The 18,778-nt window shown below is 36.6% G+C and overlaps 1 protein-coding gene across 1 annotated transcript in view; it reads left to right on the plus strand.

Moving 5' to 3' along the window:
* Positions 1-18,035, plus strand: part of FZL (FZO-like protein) — a 31,429-nt gene extending 13,394 nt beyond the window's left edge. Inside the window, exons 5-11 of the mRNA XM_008784952.5 lie at positions 1,794-1,925; positions 5,449-5,535; positions 5,683-6,120; positions 6,258-6,425; positions 10,591-10,821; positions 13,939-14,054; positions 17,452-18,035. Coding sequence (XP_008783174.4) covers positions 1,794-1,925; positions 5,449-5,535; positions 5,683-6,120; positions 6,258-6,425; positions 10,591-10,821; positions 13,939-14,054; positions 17,452-17,734 — 1,455 coding nt within the window. The 3' untranslated portion in view covers positions 17,735-18,035. The remainder of the gene's footprint in view (positions 1-1,793; positions 1,926-5,448; positions 5,536-5,682; positions 6,121-6,257; positions 6,426-10,590; positions 10,822-13,938; positions 14,055-17,451) is intronic.
* The last annotated feature ends 743 nt before the right edge of the window (positions 18,036-18,778 follow it).

Genomic DNA, 18,778 nt, shown 5'->3' on the forward strand with positions numbered 1-18,778 from the left:
GGGGAGGTGGTGTCGAGGAAGCGAGAGAGGGGATCCTGGAAGGCTTTCAAGTTTTGGTCGGTAGGGTCGAAGTCCAGGGAGTTGATGGGGACAAAGAGGAAGACATCCCGATCGGACTGGTCGACTTGGGAATTGGATAGCTTGCCGGCTCGCTGTTTGGTTCGGTTTTAAAAAGTTTGCAGTTAACATGGCAATTCTCTTTGCCATAAAGCTACTCTTTTCTTGCTGCATTTATGGCTGGGGTTGCTTGGTTTCCGACACAACTTAGTTATGACTTATGACAGCTAGAATGCTATTTAGATGGCAATGTGAATAGCTTATGATGAGAGAATGTAGTAATTTAAACAATCATGACTTTGTAGACAGTCCCATTTGCACATATTTTCTCACTTTTCTATATTTGATCTGTTAATATTCTTGTGAGCATTTTTGTTATGGATAGTGCTATACTTCTAGTTTTATTTTGAAAATTCTTGCTCTATAACACATGGTAAGCTTGAGGGAGGGTGTTGGAGGTTTTAGGTTTATGTATGTGCTGCATGCGCATAGACCGCATGCTCATGTATCTTTTTTGAGGTGTCACAGCCTATTGTTTTTGTATATGTTGGGCTAATGCTTTTCATTTGTGGGTTACTGCATTATTGTATTCTCATCTATACTTGCTCCTCCATTCTAATGTAAGTTAACAAGGAAAAGTATTGAAGCTATTTAAGTGAAAGAATTTCTCGGTCATCTCCATCGAAAAAGTTACAAATTTATCTTAAAAGGTTATAGACAAGGATGACCGAATTGTCTCGAATCGCCCAGTTCAAGGCATAGCGAACCGAATTGGTCAGTTAATGGGATAGAATTGCTTTTGATTCGGTTCAGGTTCGGGTTTTATATAACCTGCTCACTTACCTCGCTTGCCTTTCTAGCTCGCCTCTCTCACTTCCCTCGCCTACTAGGGCTAGGGTTTTGTCATTGCTGCCATTGCCAACGATGATGATGATGGACTGATAGGTATCCCTCTCTCGTAGTCTCTCTCTCTCTCCCTCTCCGTTCTCTCTCACTTGTCTCTCTCTCCTCTTTCTCTTGCCCTCTCTATTGGAAGCCCTCCTTTCTCTCTCTCACTCGCTCTTCTCACTCACCTCTCTCACTAGGGTTAGGGTTTCATCACCGCCACTGCCAATGATGACAACGATGATGATGACGGACCGATATGTGTCCCCCCTCTCTCAATCTCTCCTTTGCCCTCTCCATTCTCTTCGTTCTCTTTATCCCCTCCCTCTCCATTTCCCTCTCCCCCCTCTCCTTACTCCTTCTGGTTCTGGTAAAGCTCGGGTCGATATGGTATGTACTGGCCATATCGAACCAGTCGCCGATTGGTACGATTCCGGTATTGGTTTGGTGAACCTTGGTTATAGATTTTAGCTTTGTATGTTGCTTTGTCTCTTTGATTTAGCCTAAAGTACACCCACATCTAAAACTTAAACAAGGATTTGGTATCACTCTCGGACATGGCACTGTAAGAAGAAATTCTTAATTATTGAAAGGGTCTAATGCTTAGACACAACCCTGTATCTGACATATGAACTCAAATCCATATAATGCAGACCTTTACATTATCAATAATGCCCACCTTTTTTTTTTCTAATCTAGAAAGTGGTCATCTTGTTCATTTGCCAAATTCTCTTCATTTGATATTTGTCTGCAGTTCTATTTTTTGACTTAATTCAACCTATGTATGTTATATATATATATATATATATATATATTAACAAAAGCTAATATATGCTCACTTGGTGAAACAGATGAACCTTGTTGATACACCAGGTACTAATGTCATTCTCCAAAGGCAGCAACGCCTTACTGAAGAGTTTGTGCCTCGCGCTGATTTAGTTCTTTTTGTCATATCATCAGACCGACCACTGACTGAAAGTGAGGTATGACTTGTTTGTTGGAAGTTGGAACCACTGAAATATGTTAGTTATGCTATGATACATATATAAATACATACATGCATGCACACATCCACGCATGCACGTAAGTATGCACATTTGATGTATGCAGATTATGCAAAAATAATGAGAGGACGAGAAGATTGTCTTTAAGTTTCTGCAGTGAATGCAAATACATTTTTGACCTGAACATTTATGAGTCTATCCATGAAACAAATAAATTTTTTTGTTATAAAGGTTCAGTTTAAGCATCCCATGAACTAAGATCATTATCTTTGCAATAAATACGGCAAATATGTTAAAGTTTTTCTTTCTGATAACTACGACAGCAGGAAGCCCAACCAAAATTGGGGTGATAGTGGGATTTGAATCCAAGTCACTCTATCCAACACCTAGTGACTTTAGCAATTGAGCTAGTTAGCACCCTGAATATGTTAAAGTAAAATATTCTTAGAAAATCTAACTTTCTCTGTACATGATGTCTCCAATATTAGACAAAGAATTCTATGAAAACAAAGTAACTAACTGGGTAACTGCTTCTGATTCTCTTTCCATGCTATCTCTACTTAGTTCCCAACCAAGTGCTGTAAACTTATGGACTAGTTATTAATTAAATTATTAAACCTTCTATGTGATCTCATAGGATATACTATTTTTTTTTTTTTTGAAAAAAGATGTCAGAACTTGCCTGTGTCTTTCTATCTCATTAGCTTTTTATGTTTATAAGGCTTCTCTCTAACAATCATTTGCATAATTCTATGATTTCATGAGAAATTATTTAAGGGGCTTACCTTAGCCACAAGAAATCAAAGTATAAGGAAAAGACATTTGGGTTAAGTCTTTTTATGGCAATTTCTATGTGGTCACATGATTATATGACTCAGTGATGATTTCATGGTCTAGTTGATAGTGATGTTCATTTAATAGAAGTGGGTCATGGTGGCATTCATGATAGTGATGTTCATCTAAATTATACCTTTAATATAAGAAATAGGTATTATTCATATTCCCACTGCTTATCCAAGTGTCTTGTAATCTCACATAGATGATTATGCCTATTCCTTGTTTCAGCCACATATCCCTATGGATGTATGGTAATTTATGAAGTTGAAACTAGTTGTACATATAGTTCCTACGCTATTACTAGGAGAAGTATAATCAGGCTCAAGTTAGGCATGGTGCCATAGCTTTAATGACCTAGACCTCATCTAAAAAGGCTAGCTAGAAGTTGTTACTTGGGTTCCTTGGCTCTATATCGGAGTACTAAACATAGTGATACATGCTCTTATAGGTCCTCACATACGCCCTCCATTTAAGCTTTGGTGTTCTTGCTAGGCTAAGGGTTCAGGTCCAATCAAATCTTATCACAAGTACCATAATTTGCCTGTGGTCAGCCCCAAAAGGGCACAGATTGCAATGTCATTAGTCTAATGGGCCATGGGTTGGGTCCGCTCTGATTCCATATGTGAACCTAAGAAACCTAAAGAGGCCATGCAGAAGTTATTATTTGAGTTCGTTGGCCTTATATAAGTGCGTAGAGATATCCCAGCATACAACCAATGTGGGACTAAACACACGTTCTAGGTCCTCAAAAATAGCTATACAAATGGTATGTGAAATGTTAGACTGAAGTATTAAGGGGACATGTGTAGTTTTTTTTTTAATGTTTGCGAGGAGAGTAATGCAAGTCTTCTTTTTGTCTTAGTTCTGTTTTGCATACAATTCATTCATAATTAAATGATTTTAGCAAATCTGGCCTCTGTGCATATCTTAGTTAGCATCTTTTAGTCTTCCTATGATGGGGTAGGCTTTCTCTGTGATGGTCTACACTTAATTTTTAATTACTGCTAATCTATTTTTGTTTATTCAGTACGATAAAGTATATCCTTTGTTAGTTTTTGTGTTTGTATTGTTCTTTACTTGTATTGGTTTCAATAATTCCAACATGCTTGTTCCAGATGTAAGATATTCAAAATTTCAAATGATTCAGTCAAGGGTTTCAATGCCCCAAAACATGTTTGTCAGTTATTTGAAAGAAGAATTAAAGTATCATGTATTGTGTTCTTAGTTAATGCCTGGCATACTATGTATGTGCTGTGACACTTGGCACATGCTGCCAACTAGCATGTCATGAAATGCTACTTTATGCCTTTTTATAAATATAAATCAGTTTTAGTTGCTTTGTACCAGTGTATTATGTGTAGCAAACAAACATAAGTTTTAATAACCTATATAAATCTAAGTTTAGAAATTACAGTAGATATTTGTTTGAATTGCAGTTTTAGAACATGTATGTAATTTTAAGTAAGCTGCCATACAGATAAGCATCACTCCAGTAGCCTACAAATTAGTAAAGTAAATAAGATTAAACTTCATGATGAAAATGATAGGAATTAAACAACATATTTTATGCACCATACACATGTTGCTATCACTATGGGAAACTCATCTACTAAAAGCCAATATGATATTACTATGAAAAAATTGTATGTTGTATGTACCTTCATTTCTAATTTTTGATCCAATGCAGAATAATGACTTTATGCTATGATGTCTAATGAGCTTTGAAAGCCTCATCAAAGAAAAAGAAAGTGGTGCAAAGAGTTCCTAAACCCCTAGAGAAACATAAGCTTCTCTTGATGGTCAGTTCCATCTAAATCAGATAGTAGGACACAAGCCAATACTGCTACATATCAGCATTTATGCATGCTCAATGAAGAGGTAATCTTTGGTATGGATGGATACACAGCACAAAGGCACTCACTTATGTACTTTGCTGATAGGCTGCAGCCACAATATGTGTCACTAGATATAATACTTTATGGGTGGTTACTTCAATCGATCAATCAATGTTAGAAAGACGTTAATAATAGTCTGGATTAGAAGTCAGATGGTTATTATAGCATTTGATTGGCTTATTGTTGACGGGGATGCATCCTCTCTAAGCAAATATTCACCACAATTAAGCACAATAGGAGTCATTCACTGTGAAGCTGACTGATGCTGGAATTATACACATTATTGTAATGCTTTTCATTAGGTTGGCCTTGACTAGATGTGACAGGACATTATGTTAATTTCTCATCTTGTTCTTTCAATAAATTTAGTCTTGGAGAAATTTCATAATCTTTTTTCAATGACTCCAGCAATTCCAGCATTTTAGTGTATAGAAAATGACATTTCATTTGTGTAATATCTGCAACTCAACATAATTCAAATGCAAATAACACTCCCTTGTTGTTATGTAGCATCCTCATCTTAAAACGTTGCTACATTACTAATGGTCTAATATGACATTAGTGATGTATCCAGCAAATGCTTAGCTTCCCAACAATGTTTTATATATATCTAGCCTCATTCTCTTATTCCATGTTTTAGTTCCGATTGATGCTCTCACCTGGATAGAGATTCATCATCCAATACTCTATCAAGCAAGCAATTATATATTTAACTAATAATTTTCTGTTGAAGTAGCTAACCACACTTGGTTTGTCTTTGCAACTTCTAGGTTGCCTTTCTCCTATATGTACAGCAGTGGAAGAAAAAAGTTGTGTTTGTATTAAATAAACTGGATCTCTATCGGAATGCCAGTGAGGTTTGATTTAAAATGTCTCTTCCGTTTAAATTTCTCAATTAGTTATTTAAAATGTTGCTGGGCTATTTGTTTTGTCAGAGCATATAATTTGTCGTATTTTCTATATGAATCTTTTACTTATGTTTCCATTTTCGGATTTGGATATAGCTTGAGGAGGCGACAACATTTGTTAAAGAGAATGTGCAGAAGCTACTTAATATAGAAGATGTAAAGTTGTTTCCTGTCGCAGCACGTTCTGCACTGGAAGCAAAGCTTTCTTCAGTTTATGATGGAAGAAACTCTGAAGAAGTTTTGCTTAATGATCCTGGTTGGATGAGCAGCAGATTTTATGAACTTGAGAACTTCCTCTTTAGTTTCTTGGATGGATCGACGGACACTGGAATGGAGAGAGTGAGGCTAAAGCTTGAAACACCAATTGGAATTGCCGACCGTTTACTGACTTCTTGTGATAGATTAATGAAGAAGGAATATGAGAATGCCAGTGAGGACTTGATATCAATCAAGGAAGTTGTTAGCAGTGTAAAAGAGTATGCTGTGAAGATGGAAGGTGAGAGCATTTCATGGAAGAAACAGATTATATCTCTGGTATGTTTCCTTTTAAATAGTCATAATTTATAGTATCTTATTTTTCCTGGCTTCTACTTGTGTAAGATAATTTACTATGTATCAGTCTGTTATTTTCTACTTTTTTGTTGATAGAATTTATATTGATACTAATGCAGATTGAGACAGCAAAAGCCCAGGTGCTGAAGCTTTTAGAGTCCACTCTTCGGTTGTCAAATATTGATCTGATTTCGACATATGCTTTCAAAGGAGAGACATCCAGTTCTGTCCCTGCCACTTTGGCCGTTCAAAATGAAATTATTAGTCCAGCTCTTTCTGATGCCCAAGTATTTTTTCCTGTCCCTATTGACCTTATCAATTCTGTGTCTAGCAACATAAAACAATAAATTACTGCCATTATGTCTTCTTTTTTCAGTTAAAACTAAAAGATAAGTATTGGGTCGTTGTTATTGCAATTCAATCATTTTGTTATAGGGAAATCTAGTCATATCAATGCAATATCCATGGGCTAGTTTACTCATGTTGTAGTATCCGAGCACTAGACATATACATGAATTTTATTGAGATATACATACATGATCGACAAAAATACAAATGTAATATTCCATACTCAACCACTCCTATCAGACTTAGCATGGATCAATCATTGATAGATATGCGATAGGTATTGCAAAAAGTGCCATTGTTAGTCTTAAGTGAAGAATGAAGAATGGAAGGAGGTGATATAATATATCCTCTGTATGCTCATAAAAGTCTTGGTTATTGATAACCTATGTTAGGTGCTAATTATCATAATTGAGGGGCTACAATTGTAAAGGGAACCCATGTCAAAGGTAAGCTAGCGACACCCAAAAGCCTCCATGGTGTGATGTTGCACTGTTATATTCAACCTTGACTAAGGTGAGAGCAATTCACTGTTTCTAGATTTAAGAAAATTCTTGAGAGCATGGTATATCGTATCGTACCGAACCGGACGGTATTGGACGGTACCGTACCGGTGGCATACTGAGTGTATCGATGGCGTATCGACACTCGGTATGCCAAAAGAATCTCGTACCGTACCATACCGATACTATGCTAGTGTGACACCGGTACGGGATTCGGTACCGAGACGGCAAACCTTGCTTGAGAGTGGTACATACTAATAGATTTTAAATCAGCAAAGTCATCAACACAATCAGTGTTAGTGCAAGTATGAAGATTTACTGCTTAGGCAGAAGAGCAGAAGTAATGGTTTCAGAGATATTGATAGGATGTATCATAACATAGTGGGTTGAGCGAGGAGCATGATCGAGATAGTCCTTACCTCGCATGAACAATGCTGGTCTCATAGGCTTGAAATGAATGAGGCAACCCATGAACTCTTGTTATCTATGATCTGAAAGAAACACACCATCCTTGAGATGAAGCTTCAGTTGGAACTCCATTAGGGTATCAGTGGTTTGAATAGAAGTTAAGCAAGCAGATTAGAGTTAAATTTATTTTCTTATAATGTCTTGAAAGACTCAACTCATGACCCACAAAATCACAGGATGAGCCAAGGCCTCTCTCTATCTATTGCTGAAGCCTGAAGATGCTGTTTCTAATAGGCTGATGGTAAAAATATCTCCATCCACATAAACGGTGTCATTGACATACAGCATAGTTGCACTGCCACAAGAAAAGCACCAAAACAAAATTATAACTCCTAAATTTCATCATGATAATGACATGCTTGAGATGTAAAAACTGGCATGGCTAGTCAGTTTGAACTTATAATCTGCTTTATGATGGCATCAAATGCTACTTAGGGTGTGAGAAAGGTTAAATGGTGGTTACATGGGAACTTAGATTATAGCAATTCAGGGGTATTATCTTTGCTGTTTGGATGAAGATGTTGCCATAATTTTTATCGGTACTAGAATGAGCAAATGATATATAGCGCACGTCACAATCATTGGAATATCTATTTTGGACACCTACTTGCGGCAAGTGGTAATGTAAATGTCATGATAGAGAACCTCCCAAGGAAGGTTCACTGTCTTGGTATTGGATCCCGTATAGGTATCGTGCTGTTACAATGTCGGTATGCTTGGTTTGGTTTGGTACTGGTATGATATGGTATGCTTGGTATGGGGCGGTATGCACTGGTACAACCAACCTTGGTCCCAAGTGTACGTTCTCCTTGTCCATGATGTTATGCCATTCAAAATGCTAAAAACTGTCTTGATGAAATTGGGACTTACAGTTAACAGTAAACACTAATGGCCGCAAGGAATGACTGAAGCTTGAAAAATAGACATCAGTCAGAAACCAAGCAAAGTGATCATAGGTAGATTTGGCTGTGATGGGCGTGGGTGGCAAAAGATTTATAAAATGAGTGTGATTGGACAAGATCATGGAAGAAAACAAGGAGTGCCTCTAAAATATGATTTGTCTTGAAAAAGATAGGAGAACTTGTGGATTGAGGAATGCTTGTTCTGTAATAAGAAGCCTCAGAGAGTGTGCGTGAGTGATAGGAGAACAAATAAAGAATGGCTTCAAAAAAACTCATGGAGTAGGTGGGGCTATAAGGAGATCCATAAAAGATAAAAAATGATCAATAGTGGAATTTAAGGGACTCCCTGATCCATAGATAATGTGCGATGCATAAACATGGGGTAGAGGAATTATGATATTGATAGAGAAGTGCATTTAACTGACTAGAAATGAGCTTAGAGCATTCATTCGGAGGAAGAGGAACAAAGTAGGTGCAACCAAAGAAGTGGAAATGCTTGCAAGCAGGAGGAATATAGGTGCTTATAGGGCATGCACAGTGTAAGGACTAAAATAGGGAGCATAATTAAGGAGATAGTGGCTGTCTAGTAGTTGTAGTCTGCTGCCTAGGGTGTTTCAGTCACTTTGAAAACTCTCCAAAGTCACGCCGTTGCTCACACCTGCTTCCTAACACTTTATCTCCATATAACATTTAATATCTTGTACTGTTGTAGGTATATTGTTAAAATAGATCTTAGTTCAACAACAAACGTATATGCATTCTCTGCTTTTTCTGAATCCCACTTCATGCATTTCGTTCTAAAGCAATAATAATTTGAGTCATGATAATTACTGTTATTTTATGCACAAAAATTTTTAGTGCTTCCATAATCTAAATTAAAGTTTCAGTTCTTTAATCCCGCACAAGCTCCAGATTATGGCAACTTAGATTGCAGCCTAAAACTTGCTAGGTATTTAAACTGAAATAAGTGTCAGCAACAACTGGCTAGAAAGTGATGATGCTTCATATCAGATGCATCATCTGGCTTGAGACTCTATAACCGATGAGTGCGATGAGAAAACCATGTTGCCAGTCTTGGAGCAAGGATTATCACATACATTATAGAAACAAACGGCTTTATTGGGCTTGAGCATGACAATCAGATTTTCTTTAATGCGGAAATATTGGATTGTTGACAAACAAGATGGGCCCAATAAAAATGTGGGCAGTTAATAAGAATGAAAAAGGTGATCTTTGCTGAATAACCATTCATCTTAAGGACAACTGCCCAAAAAACATAGAGCATATTTAGTCTTCTGGGGAACAAATAACCTCTGATCACCTAAATTCTATGATAAGATACATTCTGATGGTGAAAATTGAAATACATGTGTGAAGGTATGCTTGAGTAGTGTGGGAAGTGAGGATCACATTATGGTGGAGATTGGATATTGGGTGCACAAATCTTGCAGTGACTTTTGAACTGTTCATAATGAGCCTGAGGTAATGCCGATGACTCTGATAGCATGAAAATTGGGGTGCAACTGTGCAAGTATTGGATGGTTTCTCATGCAATGCGCTAATCCGCTAAGGTAATGCTACCCATATAAAACAATAGGTCATGGCCCTGTCGTCTCCACAGCACATGTAGAAGAATGATAGAAAAGTTTAAATGTTTATCTAAAATTTGTTTCCTTTAGTTCTAGCATGTATTTTTTTAATGTGGTTGTACTTTTCAGGATAATTATTAAAGACATGTCATTTTAATAAGAATGAGTATTATTAATAGTAAATAATGGAAAATAAGAAAATAATAAAATAAAGAACATGGCCTTTACAATAAGTAAAAGTTCTTTGTAAAAGTTGATTATACTGATGTTCTATGTCACTTCTGATTTCTAACTATTGGAATGTGTTTGCATGCATTAACAAAGAAGAATATAAAAGGGAAAAACATGACATTGTTACCTATGAGGCTGGCATGATCCTCCTGAACATGCTCCTGCCATCATTTTGGTTCTTCAGCAGGCTGAGGAAAATGCTTATTTATCTTTTAGCGATGCCTAAAAAAATTGTATTCCGTGTTCAATATTTCTTGCGTCTTCTTACTGAAGACTTGTTAATTTTTATTACAGTTCACCTGAAGGCATACTTATGGAAGGTTGTACTACTTTATATTGTTCTCTTCCTTCTTGCTCAAGTCAGTATCATTTTAGGTTGAGTTGTTTGTGACTTCTACTGATTTTTTTCTCCAGAGATTACTTTGGGATTATTCAAAATGGTTACAGTCTAAGATTGCTGATGAAGGGAAGCTGTATATGGAATGCTTCAACAAACAATGTCAGGCTTTAGGCAATGTGAAGGGAATGGGTCTTTCAGAACCATATGGACTCCTTGTTAATGAAGAGGAGCTCTGTATGAAGGTGATAGAAAAGTTCAATGCTAGCACTGCTGCAAGACTTATCGAAAAAGAAGTTCGTGAAGTGGTGAGTTAACTATTAGCTAAAGTTTATAACCAAGGAACCCTGAATGAGCTATTATTTTTTCTTTCTCATTCTGCGGTTCATTCTCTTAGTAAATATCTCTATATGTATTGAACTAAGCTACCAATGCTTACTAAGGCAATTGTTGTTGAGCCTGATGTATATTATTGACCCTTTGCCTATCCGCTTAAGCTTTTGAGGTTAACTAGTTAGTCAATATTAGTAACAGAGCTTAGGTTTGCTGGAGATATGAGATCAAATCCCCTCCAGTTCAGTTATTTATTTATTCCTCATTATATGTTATTCTGACTCTAGTTTATCCTGCCTTCATTAACCCTCCATGTGCATGGTCCATAATGCACGTTAACGGTGATGTTAATCTTGACATAAATTGTTAACTCTTTTCCTATCAGCTTAAGCTTTTGAGATGAATTGGTTAGCTAACAACTACATTTTTTTTGTACCCTTGCAATTTAGATATTTTCTTCTAGGACATTTGTTTCTATTTTGGTTATTTGTTCTCGCCTGTTTGGGTCATTAAATCTACATGTATAAAAAAAAAAAAAATGCACATCCAAAAGATTTGAGTTAGGTTCTGGTATTGAAGTTGCATTTTGAAAGTCCTCATACTTTTTTCTATATAAACTTTTATGCCCTGATTTAAAATCCATTAGTTTTGGTAGAGTTTCAGCCAATTTTGGATAACTATGTGATTTGAGCTGATATAAGCTAAGCTGGAAGTAGTTAAAACTGGCTGAAACGACCAAAATTAATTGTTAAAAGAATAGTGAGCAGCGAGCAAAAAATAAGACAAATATGAGCACTATACTTTTCATTGAATTTTAATCTGAAATTAGAAATATAAATTTTGGTATAGATATGCTTAAGCACTTGTAGTTACATATATGGTTGATATGTTTCATGAATACAGCAACTATGGGCACTATAATTTCTTAACATTTTCCATATCATTTTTTCCTTCATATTCTAAATTTAAAGATAGTGGAAAAATCTAGAGAATCTCTATAAAAAATTATCAACTATGACACTAAAAATGGAACATGATATATGACACTCAGTAATAACATGAAACATGTTTTTGTTGACATGTAATTTTATTATTACTGCTATTTTTTCCTTATTCTGAAGCCAGCAAAATTATACACAGATATTATCCAAAAGAATGCATTCATATTTCAAAATGTGGATGTAATTTGTTTTCTAGCTTGTTTTAATTTGGTAGTGGTTTTTTTGAATATTTTTTTTTAACCTTTCAGCAGAAACTGTAAAACTTGGAGCGGAACTGCCAAAAGTGCAGAAACTAAAGTTCTGAGAAAAGGGATGGAACTGAAACCAATATCTCAGACCTTGAATTTATTCTTTCCTTAGACTCGGCGAAGATTAACTCTGCAAGACATGACAATTCACAAATAGATGATTGTGGAAGCCACTATTAATTTTTCATAACAAATTGAAAAAATGAACTTTTATGCTTGTTGATTGCGGTCACAGAAGGTGCTTTGGATGACACGACTAACAGCTTAAAATTTGTGCTTGTCATGGGAAAATTCTCTTCAAAATTCAGCTTTGTATAATACAGGCCAGGTCTCCATTTTAGTTTCCTCTAACATTTCTGCTTCCTATTACCAATGTCCTGACTTTTTCCCCTTGGCTAGGAAGACAACCATTTTATTGCTCGTAAAATTGGCATTTGGTTAAATTACTAGTTTATTTCTACATTTCTAGAAAATTTAGCTAGAAGTTATCCACATGGAATCTTTCTATAAGATAATCTATGGAAGATGCCATACTTTTTTCCTTTTCTTCCGCTCAGGTGACTAAGCATGCTACCACTGACTGTAATGTTGGCTAGAGCTTGTAATTAGAGTTTGTTGGCCTCATTCATAGGAATTGGAGGGGATGGTAATCTAAGATTGTTGTGGATTTCAACGAGTCAATAAGGAAGATGGGAATGATAGTATTTTGTCTAACATTTAAGATTTATTAGTTTCTAGTTTCCTTTGTTTTAGTTAAGTGTCTTAGCTCTTTGTTGAATCCAAAAAGAATGCACTAAGATTGAGGATGAGATGGGTTATGCACCACCAATTTCCCTTTTGCATACTGATTTTCTCACAGAAATGATGCAAGTTACTGTTTAAGTTCTTTTCTAAGAACCCCAAAATTATATTTTCTGGATGTAGCAAATGATTGTACCATGGAGTGAATTGCAAGGCTATCTACAATAACAATGATTGTAGGAAAATCTTGTCTTTGTGCTTTACGGGGTAACAGTAACAGTTCTGTTATATGGCTAGGGAGAAAGGCCCACTGATCATTATTTCAGAAATACTCAAACACTTGACATCTGGAGTTTATCATGGCCTGTTCCTAAATGGATTCTTAATCTTATCAATGTGGAACATGCCCAACTTAAAATGTTGACTCTTCATGTAGTACTTTTATTGTTAGTTCGGTTAAACCACTGCTTTAATATTTACCATGGTCTCAAAAACCACCGGAATGGGACGATACAATTGGTACCATGGTACGCCGTACCGAACCGGACGGTACGGGGCATACTGTACCGTATCGGTATATGGTATCGGTATGCTGAGCAAGCCCCGTACCGACACAATGATAGCCTGGTATTGGTGTGGACCTTGGTGCCGAGATGGCATACTTTGATCGGTACCTTATTGTTCTGGCATGAAACCAACACCAGTACGGATGCCGAGACGCCAAAATTCTATACCAGTTGTACTAATATGTACCGGTGTAATAATGGTACCGTATTGGTGGGTGCCAATAGTTTTTGTTCTTTTTGAATCTATCAAGTTTGATATGTACCATCAGTACCGCTGCAATACCATTTCAATAAAAAATAGTACGGGTTTGGTACTGGTATTTAAAACCTTGATATTCACTTTTTATAATGAAGAGAGTTTCTTAATACAATATCAAGTTTAAGCAATTGCCATTTTATAATTATCTTAAATAATGAGGTTAATTCTTTTGATGTTGATTGTATTGACGATGTCTTACCTACTCATCCAGTTACGTGTATGAACTATTTTATTTTCTGTTTATTAGATCAGAAACTGATTAATCATATTTGCACAGGTTTTAGGAACTTTTGGTGGGCTAGGGGCAGCAGGACTTTCTGCTTCTCTCCTGACATCTGTACTACCAACCACAGTGGAAGATCTTATTGCTCTTTCTTTTTGTTCTGCTGGCGGGTAAATATGAATTTTCCTCTAGTTTTCTTGTGAACTTTATTTTCCTCTAGTTTTCTCGTGAACTTTACGACGCTATCTTAGAATTGAGCTAACTATTTAAATTTATATGTTCACATTTTGATCGATGCTGACATAAGCTGAATTGTTAGCAAATCGTAGAACTTCCCACATTTGAAGGTTAAAAAATTATAAACAATTCGCATATGGATAATGCAATATGTCCATGTTCAACTTGGAAAAAGAATTTTCTTTTGCATAAAAATGCAAATAATGATGACTACCAAATATGTTTCCTGTGTAGAGACAAGTGAAAATAAAAGCAAAAACAAATATGTTTTCTTATTTTCACCTATCCTAGTACTACTCTTATTCAAGCATGCTTAATTGTAGAGCTTTAATGGGATCCGGTACTCTAATGCTGGTATGGTCACCCCCCCCCCCCCCCCCCCCCCTCTCTCAAAAAAATAGACAAAGAAAAAAGAAACAATGTTGGTCCTATACCGACACAAGAAATTGCAACGTGAATCAAATGCAAATAAAATATTTATTTAATTGGACAAGATTTTTGTGGAAGGAAATGAACTTGAGCCTAGAAACTTTGTTTTAAACGAAACCTATAATATGTTCATGCAACGTTTCAAAAACAGCTACCGGACCTCATACCTGTTTTTTGTCTAAACATTAATAGGATTGGGTATCGATGCATGATACAGGACCGTCTTGTACCAGTACACTGTGTATTGGTGCCGGAAATCAGCTGGAACTGTACAGTACCATTTGTACCATCCTTTTCTGGCAGTATTTGAAACCTTGAGTTCATGCAACATTTGAACAACTTAAAGATATAAACTTTATCTGAGATCATGTATAATTGTTGTGTAAATACACTATATGAATGAGCCATCTCCCTCCATTATTGCATTGAACTGTACGGTACCATTTGTACCATCCTTTTATGGCAGTATTTGAAACCTTGAGTTCATGCGACATTTGAAAAACTTAAACATATAAACTTTATCTGAGATCATATATAATTGTTGTGTAAATACGCTATATGAATGCGCCATCTCCCTCCATTATTGCATTAATGCGACAATGTAGTAGATGCGCGAGTTAAAGAGTGTGACTTTGTCAAGAAATTAGAGCTGGTCTATTAAAAACATCTTGCAAGTAAAGTTTCCTAAATAGATAGTGGTGATAAGTGAAACATATCATGCATGCAATGCATGAATATTTACATGCATGCGTGTGTATCACCATGGAATATGAATCGCTACCTATCGGAATGATGATTTATTTATCAAAATAAACCTGCATAGGTTATCAAGTGAGTTATGCTGTCAAGGTCTCAAAGGCAGATCGCATTGACAAGAATTGACAAAGGTATTATCCATTATCCATGATGTAACTGTACCCTGCTTTATCAGTCAACCATGCAGTATGTCTCTATAGTTGACAAGGTAGCCAATAATAGACTCAAGGTCCATCTTGTTACCAGCCGAATTGGCTGAATAGGCATGAAGCTGAAGTAAAAAGGGGACGAGAGGAAGGTATCCTGCCATGGTGATAATTTCATCATGATATTGAGCATGTGTACTGTAAAAGATTGTAACATATGAGTAGTTAATGGAACGACAACAAACTGGCCTACATAATAAACAGGCAATTCCAGGATCAGAGTTATACAAGGCAAGCAGCCTTTTTATTTGTAATGAGGCATGAGGTTTGGTATGCATTAAGGTTTACTTAGGACTATCGGCCATCTCAAGCCCAGAAAAGTAGCAAAGAGATCAAGATCCTTCCTGTGATTCATCCAATAAAGATGCTCCCTTTAGTAAATGATTTTGGAAGTGGGCAGCAGGATAAATAGACATAGTTTAATTACGTTTACCATGAATGAAGCAGTTTCTATGGTCACCTAAGTGAATTTCTTATACCATGCCTCTATATGAGACCTTTAGTTGCCCGACAGAGATGATTGCATTTTTGATGAATAAGGAAGGCCAAGAGGACGCATATCAGCATCCTTGCAAGGATCACTATGAAACAAAAAGCTCATTATTTCTGGTGCATGTGGAGGCCAGTAGTAAATATGGAGAACTATGGAAACACTTGCTGTGAAGATATGAACCAGTAATTGACTTCCAAATCACGTTTTTTCCTACTTCCATGGCATTTGTTATCATGTAAATCATGATCAACTGTTCGGATCCTCCATCTAGACTGTCCATTGTAGATTTTCGGTTGGCAGGACAGAGGCCACAATCCTTCAGGAAGTAGAGTACTCCATCTCTGTATGTTGAAGTGGCAGATTTTGCCTGTGGCACACGGTTAATGTCGTAGGGGTTATGTTCGTGGATCACTAATTCTGCCTGATCGGTTCCTTATGAAATTGCTTGAAGAAGATGATTAGTCAATAGGTGAATCAGAAGAGATCCTGGATAGGTTAAATTAGTTGATAAAGGACCAAATGTTCATTGCATAATGAAAACATTTTTATGCAAGTGATCCTAATCACAATCTTCATGGACCACCACCAGATACTTCTTTGATCAACATTCAAAGATCCTGACGGACAAAATTTGGAGTGAAATAAGCATTGCAAGGCACAGAAAAAAGTCTTTCATGTCCATTATAGCCTTTGCAAAGACGAAGACTTTTACGCGACGTCTGTAACATTGGAACCTCCACTATCCTCATTCACTAATTTTAGCTACTTATGGCTTGAAGGAAATGTGCTGAAAATTGTTACCTCAATGTGAATTAGCTCTCCTGTGTCGGTGTTTGTGTTCTTGCTCGACAGCCTTCTTGAGATCGTAGATGCAAATGTAAATGAAAGGACCTTCGTGATGTCCATTAAGTCAAAATCTTCAACAGTAATCTTCGCATTGTATAATATGCACCAGTTGCCTTTCTGTGGTACAGGGCATGAGCTGCCTTCAACTTGCCCCATCATCATTTTATGGATTTTAGTCTTTGCATCCGTGCCCACGGCAGAACTACTTGAAGTTTCAATTCCTATCGTAGGATCAGTTGATATGTTACCAGATATTCAAATTAGTTAAGTGTGAGAGGTATGGTATGGTTAATTAGGTCAACCAATATGGTAGATCTTTTTGATTTAGCTCAGGCTTTTCAGTTGGCAAGTAACACCTACATAACTGCACCTGGAAAATCTATTTTCTGTCTTTGGTTGGGAAAAACAGCCCATGACAATACAAATAATGCATATCTAAGGAAGATATATATTTTTATCTTGAATGTTTCATATTTTCTGTTCCAAGAGGACTTCCGTAAGCAAAACATACTTATTTTCATTAGATTTTCTTGTGGTGCTGTTGTTGTCTTTAAAATAATTGTCTGATAGCTGCCACTATTTCACTATCTTGTCATATAGGTGGTTAGCAATATCAAAATTTCCTGCCCGTCGTAAGGATGCGATAGAGAAAGTGAGAAGGGTGGCTGATAGTTTAACACGCGAAATTGAAGATGCCATGCAGAAGGATCTCCAGCATAGCACTGAGAAACTAACTCATTTTGTCGAGATCATCAGCAAGCCTTACCAAGAGGCTGCTCAGCACAGAATGGATCGATTGCTTATGACTCAAGGTGAGTTGACACATGTTGCGCAAAAACTCCAAGCTTTGAAAGTTGAGATCCAGAATCTTCATGTATCTTGAAGCAGTTCTACACTCAAAACTCTGCATAATAATATCTATTGTTTCGATTTTGAGGTCCATGAATTTTGTGGGCATTGGTTGCTTTTTTCGGTGTATGTCACCGAAGAAAAGAGTTATTGTTATGCAACGGCAAGTAGTGTTCTAGTTTGTGGTGCACCATGTTAAAGGATAGCGCATTCATGACAGGATTGTTGTAGCATTAAGTTCTATCTTTTCAATTTATCTTTGTGTAATTTTGCTTGCTCCGTGTAATCTTTGACCATACTTTACTGCCCAGAAAAACAAGTCATTTCATTGAAAATGTACATTTTTTTTTGTTTATATTCCTATTATTCAAGTATCTTGTGTTTGATGCATCAGAACAAGATTATCAAACTTTATAATGTTATGCACCTGTTACAATTATGTTATGAGCAAAATGTGATCATTATCTTGGATATCTAGCACATGAAGAAGCAAGGTTCGCTGTCTCGGTATCAGATCTCGTACTGGTATCATTCCACTACAATTTCAGTATGGAGGCTAGTTCGGCATACTGAGTGTTGATACGTCTTCTGTATTATGTACCTGTTTGCTACTGGTATAGTACTGTATGGTCAATATGTATTGGTACTGACTGTTATGGCAATTTTGTAAAGAAGTATTGTGCATGCAACATAGCTTGTTCACTCCCCTTGTGGGAGATCTCGGAATCTGATGTTCAGGGGATTTTGGAAACTAATGCAATTTTTAAGAGCAGGCTACTCATTCGCTTTTATGCGTGTTTAGGAACATTTTAAGCTGTCGTTGGGCGCAGTTTGTGGGCCAGTTGGTTCTTGTCTTTCCTGGCTGCTTGTGTATTGGGTTCGTGGGTTCTAAAGTCACCAAGGTTCTGAACCCCTCCAAAACAGGATCTCAGGCACCATTAGGAAGCATAGTAGTCCCTACAGGAATGAGGGAGAAGCTGGAGCCATATTATTCATAGAAGGTCTAGTGTTGTTAACAGTGCTAGATTTTCTGTTTTTTGGGGTGTGGTTGAAATAGCTACTGCTATAGAGAGAGAGA

Source organism: Phoenix dactylifera, chromosome 12 (genome assembly GCF_051530095.1).
Source record: "Phoenix dactylifera cultivar Ajwa chromosome 12, Ajwa_hap1_PhDact_Kaust_v1.1, whole genome shotgun sequence".
Lineage (NCBI taxonomy): Eukaryota > Viridiplantae > Streptophyta > Magnoliopsida > Arecales > Arecaceae > Phoenix > Phoenix dactylifera.